Genomic DNA, 5,845 nt, shown 5'->3' with positions numbered 1-5,845 from the left:
TCAGGAGATGTGGCCCTGTCGCTCTCAGGAGATGTGGCCCTGTCGCTCTCAGGAGATGTGGCCCTGTCGCTCTCAGGAGATGTGGCCCTGTCGCTTTTTGTTGGAGGAAGTTCACACTCTGCTTTGCCTTCTACCTCGCTGCATCCTCCTCCCTCTGGGAGCCAGGCCTGCTGCCCCTGAACCAGCCACGTGAGGGTCCCGGCCACTTACTGACCTGGGTCTCGAGTCTCAGACACATCTCACTGCCTTTGCCCACTTGGAGGGATGTGGAGGAGGAAGTGAAGAGATTAATGCGTCCCCTCCTCCACTTACCAGAGCCAGCTGCCAGGATTTATGTGTAGGTGTGTGATCTCCTCTCTAACCTGGATTCTGCCTGAATTTCCTAAGGATGGCTCCCTACTGGAATCTTCTCTGTGGTATGCAGGTGAGAGAAAGAGGGATGACAGCACCAACAACCAGGACAGGGATCCCTGAGCTTCTCCTGCACCCCCAGGCTTGCCTTGGGCCAGACAGACACAGATCCACAGGCATGGGGGAGGAGCCAGGGAAAAGATAACTAAGAAGTAAGAGAAATCGTTGCTCCCAAGTGTTGCATAGTATTCCATCGTGTGAATGTACCACAGTTTCTCCATCCATTCGGTTGTAGTTGAACATTCGAGTTGTTTCCATGTTCTCGCAATAGTGAATAACGCTGCTATGAACATAGGTGTGCAAATCTCTGTTTGTGTCTCAGTTCTCATTTCCTTGGGATATAGTCCTAGTAGTGGAATAGCTGGGTCATAAATACTACAGAACTTGGGAGGGACTGGAGAGCATTATGCTGAGTGAACTAACTCAGTCTCATAAGGACAAATATGACATAAGACCATTAGTGCATAAAACAGAAGGATAACTAGTAAAACATGTATGGTGACCCAAAGGGAAGGGGTGGGAACACAGGGGTAAGAAAGGGGAGGGGGGAGGGGAGAAACTATGGGGTTGCACAATTTGGTGGGTGGAGGAAGGGGGTGAAGGAAAGGAAAAGATTTGGTGGGGACCTGAAAAGACGGGGTAATGGTGGGCAAGGTCCAATGGTGGTTAATTTGATAAAACATAATGCTTGGGAATGATTGTATGAAACACAATGTGAATGAAGAATAGTGTGAAACACAGTGTATATGAAGTTTGTAAGCAACATACAAAAAAGCAACATACAAAAGGTAAAAGAAGTCTAAGGTGATGACGGCAGATCAGGTGTAGACCCACGGACAGCGGAAGAGAACAGGAGGTCCTGGAAGGAAAGCAGGAGACAGCAGAGAGGACTGGGGCAACCCCGCAGGCTTCCTGGAGGAGGAGTGTCCCCTGGATCCTGAGAGACAGCAAAGAGGAGAGGGGAAAGAGTGCTGTGAGAGAAGGGGTGTGCGGTGGAGAAGTCGTGCAGGAAGCGGGATGGACCTTTCATGGTTGTGGGGAGCAGGGCTAGGGTTACCCTTTGCTAAGTAGGGGCTTGTGGGAGGGGCTGGCATGCCCACAGGCCCCTCTAGCAGCACCTCCTTGGCTCCACCTGTGGGGGATGAGACGGGGGCAGGGTGGACCCAGACTCTGCTGACCTGCACAACTCTCCTCTCTAGGACAGTAGCTTCCGTCCTATGGCCCTGTGGAATCAGATGACGTGGCGGGTGAGGGTGGTATGTGAGAGAGAGTCTGCAAAAACTGCAGATGCCCGAGCCCCACCTGGGTGGGTTTGAACCGTCGACCTTTTGGATGGCTACCACACACTTAACCACTGTGCCAGCAGAGCTCCTTCTGCAGGTGCAGACGCTCCACCTGGGAATGTCGCCAGCCCTTGCCCCCTGGATCTCCTTCTGCTGTATCGACGGTGTCGCACTGTGCTGCAGTCTGCGGGTCATCTAGTGAACCATCAAATCCAAGGAACCAGCAGGTCAGGAGAGAGGTTCCTGCCACCCTCCCCTCTGCCCACCCTCTGAGCTCAGAGCCAGCATCCTCGGGGGAGGAACAGTGAGAAACTCTTGAATTGTAGAGATCCAGATGGTGTTAGTCTAGGAACTGAATGTTTATCTCTCCGAAGCCCCCCAAGTGTGCCTCCAAAGACGGGTGGTAGTCAGCTTCTGAGAGGTCACAGCGTGAACCCCGAGTGCTCTACTCTGTATGCGTGGGGTCACTGCGAGTCAGATGGACTTGATGTTGACAGCCACTGCTGCCCCCAGAACTTACCACTGAGTTTACGGCTAGCGTCAGAGATCTCTGATGGACTCCATGGCCTGGACAACCATGCCCTTTGATCTGTGACATCTGGCCTGGCCCTGGTGAGTAAAAGGCAGGGGAAGAAGTGGTGTATGTGTCACTCAGTTGGAATTATCTAGAATCACTTTGAGAGGTAGGATTCGTTTGGGCCATATATTTGGTGTCAGAAAAGCGGGACTTCTCTTGCCCTCCTAATGCTAGCTATAGAGAAGTATATTACATTAGGGATACAGGGTTTTCCTAGGTGGTCCCTAGGAAGAAAATGGAAACCCTTTGCTCAGCAAGAGGAAAGACTTCCTCACAGTAAATCATTGTTGCAGGTCAGTGAGTCATCAAGGTGTTCAGAATGGGCTGGATGCTGGGCCTGGTTCATGGGATGAGCGGCAAATCCATCTTCAAGTGGAGTTCCTGCCAAGCCTGAAAGCCATTGTGGTTATTTGCCGTCGAGTCAGAACTGACCCATAGTTGACCCTCCGATGGGTTTTCCAAGGCAGTAAATTATATGAGAGGAGATGGCCCGTCTTTCTCCAGAGGAGCAGCTGGTGGATTTGAACTGTGTACTTTGGGGCTGGCAGCAGCTCCTTACCCACTAAGACCCCAGAGCTAGCCTCTGATATGTTCATCTCCCTTTCTGATTTCCCCGAGGAGGGGAGAACGCTTGTTGGAGAGCTGTCCTTTCTCTTCTAATCAAGACCTCCTGTCCTGGGGGACCACAGGGGGCTGCCTGAATGAAAACATGCTTCAAAGATCTGCATGACGCTGATGGCAGAAGCGGGCGTGAACGGTGCTCTGCTGTCCCAGCTAATAGATTTTGTCTCCACAAAGGACGTCCACCAGGCTGCGGTCCCCGGGCTCGGTCCTGCCTCCTGCCTGCTTCTGTAACAGCCCTGCTCAGGGACAGTTCTCTGTGTCTGTGTGTGAGAGAGGCAGTGACAGACACATCTTCAAGATCTTGTGTGTTTAAGGTCCCACGATGTCCCCTCTCCTCTCCTTGCTTCCTCTGATCATCCCCCAGACTCCAGCTCTCTCCCCGACATCCACACTGTTCCCTGCCACCCCTGCCCAGTCTTCCCTGGCCAGCAGCTTAGCTGGGCAGTGCTGAGGCGATGCCCTGAGCCCTTTGAGCCCTTTAGTCCAGACACCAGGCATGTGACAGGGAGGGGGAGGCGAGCTGTCCACGGAGTGGGGCAAAGGGCGAGCTGCTGGGGTGGAGGGAGCTGAGGAAACCCCGATTACGTGGCTGCAGCAGTGTCCTGACTAGAATTGTACTCTGGCCAAACTGTCAGGGATGAGAGGTGGGATGTCACCCAGTGATCTGCTGACACCCGGGCCGTCTCAGGAAAAACTGCCCCCTAACATGAGAGACCTTCGGGAGGGGAGGGTCACTGTCCTGTGGGGACACTGTAAGTGTTGGGGTGGCATATGACATATCCTCTTCCATCACCCCCACCACTGCCCTTCTGAGGGGCTGGTGTGTTGGAGGGAACGAGGTGAGAGGCCAGACTGCACAGGGAAAGAAGGGGTATGGAGAAGAACCACCCTGACACACAGGTTCTAGGCTCCTCTCAGCCAGCTGCTGGCTTGTGCTGGCTCTAACACAACAGCCATTGTTTATAGCCGGGCCAGCCAGGGGCAGCTGAGCCAGGGGTGTGTGTGATATGTGTGATTTTGAAATGGGTGATATTGATCTTTTTAGGGGTGTGTATATTGTTAGAGCTTGCCTATCAGGTCCTCATTCTAAGACTGGCAGTGGGGGACCCCTCCCCAGTTATCCCTCAGAACTCTTTGAAGGCGGCACCGCCCTGCTTTTCTGTGCTGGAGCACTACCGGTCGTCTCCAGACCTGCCACTAGGGGCAGCATCCACCACACATGTTATATTTCCTCCAGTCAACTCACATCAACTGTAGGAACAATACCTCTGAACCTTGCCTTGTCTTGCACCATCCTCACCCATCCCTGAGATGTTCGAGATAAATAGTTCCGCTGTGTCAGTCCACCTCATTGAGGATCTTTCTCTGACCTTCCACCTTTCCCAGCATGGTGTCTTTACCCAAGGCCTGAGCCCTCCTGACAGCATGTACTGAAAATCCCACAGACGACCAAGAGAACAAACAAACCCGTCTTGGTGGAAGGACGCCAGGGTGCTCCTTACAGATGAGGACGGTGAGGCTTCATCTCCAATGCTTTGGACTTTGGACAACGCACGTGGGTGACCTGAACTGTCCCAGCTGCACAACCCCCAGCACTGGGAACCTATTCATTCCCTACCTCCCCGTCCTTCCTGGCCCCTGTAAGGTACAGGCCGTAGCTGTGTAGACCATGGGGACCATGTTGTTGTTGTTGTTGTTGTTGTTGTTATTGTTATTGTTAGGTGCTGTTGAGTCAAATATGACCCAAAACGACCATTTGAACAGACCTGAATCATGTCCTATCCTGTGCCATCTTCACTATCTTTGACACACTTGAGCCCAATACCACAGTCACAGTGGTAATCCAGCTCATTGTAGGTCTTCCTCTCTTCTGCTAGCTTTCTTTCCACCTTTCCAAGCATGATATCCATTTCCAAGGAATAGCCTCTCCTGGCAACATGTCCAAAGTATAGAGAGATAAAGCTTCACCATCATTGCCTCCAAGGGGCGCTGTGACTGCACCTTCTCCTAGACTTAACTGCTTGTTCTTTTGAGTCCATGGATACTTATTACTCTTCTCCAACATTGCAACTCAGAGGCATTCATTCTTCCGTTTTCCTTATTTATTGTTTGGCTCTCAGAAGTTTAGCAGTTGACTGAAAAGACAATGTCCCGAATCAGGAACACCTCAGTCTTCAAACTGACATCATTGCTCCTCAGCAGTTTGGCGAAGTGTCTGACAGCAGACTTGCCCAATGCATTACGTCTCCTGATTTTCTCACTGCTGCTACCAAGAGTTGTTGATCAAGACTGTTGACAATTTAGAGATGCGCCAAGGCTTTGGGAGCGGCGGCAGGTCGTCCAGGCTTGAGTCGCTCTGACCCCTCCCCCAGAATGCCATCGCAGAGGCTGAGTGCCTGCTCCGCGGTAACCAACCATGTGCGACCGCAAGGCGGTGATCAAAAATGCGGACATGTCGGAGGAGATGCAACAGGACTCGGTGGAGTGCGCGACCCAGGCGCTGGAGAAATACAACATCGAGAAGGACATCGCGGCCCACATCAAGAAGGAGTTTGACAAGAAGTACAACCCCACCTGGCACTGCATCGTGGGGAGAAACTTCGGTAGTTATGTGACACATGAAACTAAGCACTTCATCTACTTCTACCTGGGCCAAGTTGCCATTCTTCTGTTCAAATCTGGTTAAAGCATGGACTGTGCCCATACACCCAGTGATCCATCCAAAAACAAGGACTGCTGCCTAAATTCCAAATACCAGAGACTGAAATCTTCAGCCTTGCTAAGAGAATGCCTCCATCTTTGAACCTTTGTTGTGTTTTGTACAGGACCTTCCTCTGTACCGGTTTGTTGTGGTTATAAAGCAATTAGCAAATCAGAAAAAAAAAGACTGTTGACAATTTCAGTCTTTTCTCCATCTATCATGATGCTGCCTATTGGCTCAGTGGTGAGG

At 51.7% G+C, this 5,845-nt stretch overlaps 1 protein-coding gene across 1 annotated transcript; it reads left to right on the top strand.

Annotated features, from left to right (window-relative positions):
* The first annotated feature begins 5,311 nt into the window (after positions 1-5,311).
* LOC102877313 (dynein light chain 1, cytoplasmic-like) lies at positions 5,312-5,581 on the top strand. The gene has a single exon (XM_006880862.1). It carries the CDS (start codon positions 5,312-5,314, stop codon positions 5,579-5,581), a length of 270 nt encoding a protein of 89 aa, XP_006880924.1.
* The last annotated feature ends 264 nt before the right edge of the window (positions 5,582-5,845 follow it).

Source organism: Elephantulus edwardii, unplaced genomic scaffold, assembly GCF_000299155.1.
Source record: "Elephantulus edwardii isolate Elephantulus edwardi_28Jun2011 unplaced genomic scaffold, EleEdw1.0 scaffold00011, whole genome shotgun sequence".
Lineage (NCBI taxonomy): Eukaryota > Metazoa > Chordata > Mammalia > Macroscelidea > Macroscelididae > Elephantulus > Elephantulus edwardii.
Note: the sequence above shows the minus strand (reverse complement) of the source record. Positions and strands in the feature narration are given on the sequence as shown.

Bases quoted from the DNA above. Each gene is read 5' to 3' on its own strand.
- LOC102877313 (XM_006880862.1), top strand. From the start codon at position 5,312: ATGTGCGACCGCAAGGCGGTGATCAAAAATGCGGACATGTCGGAGGAG.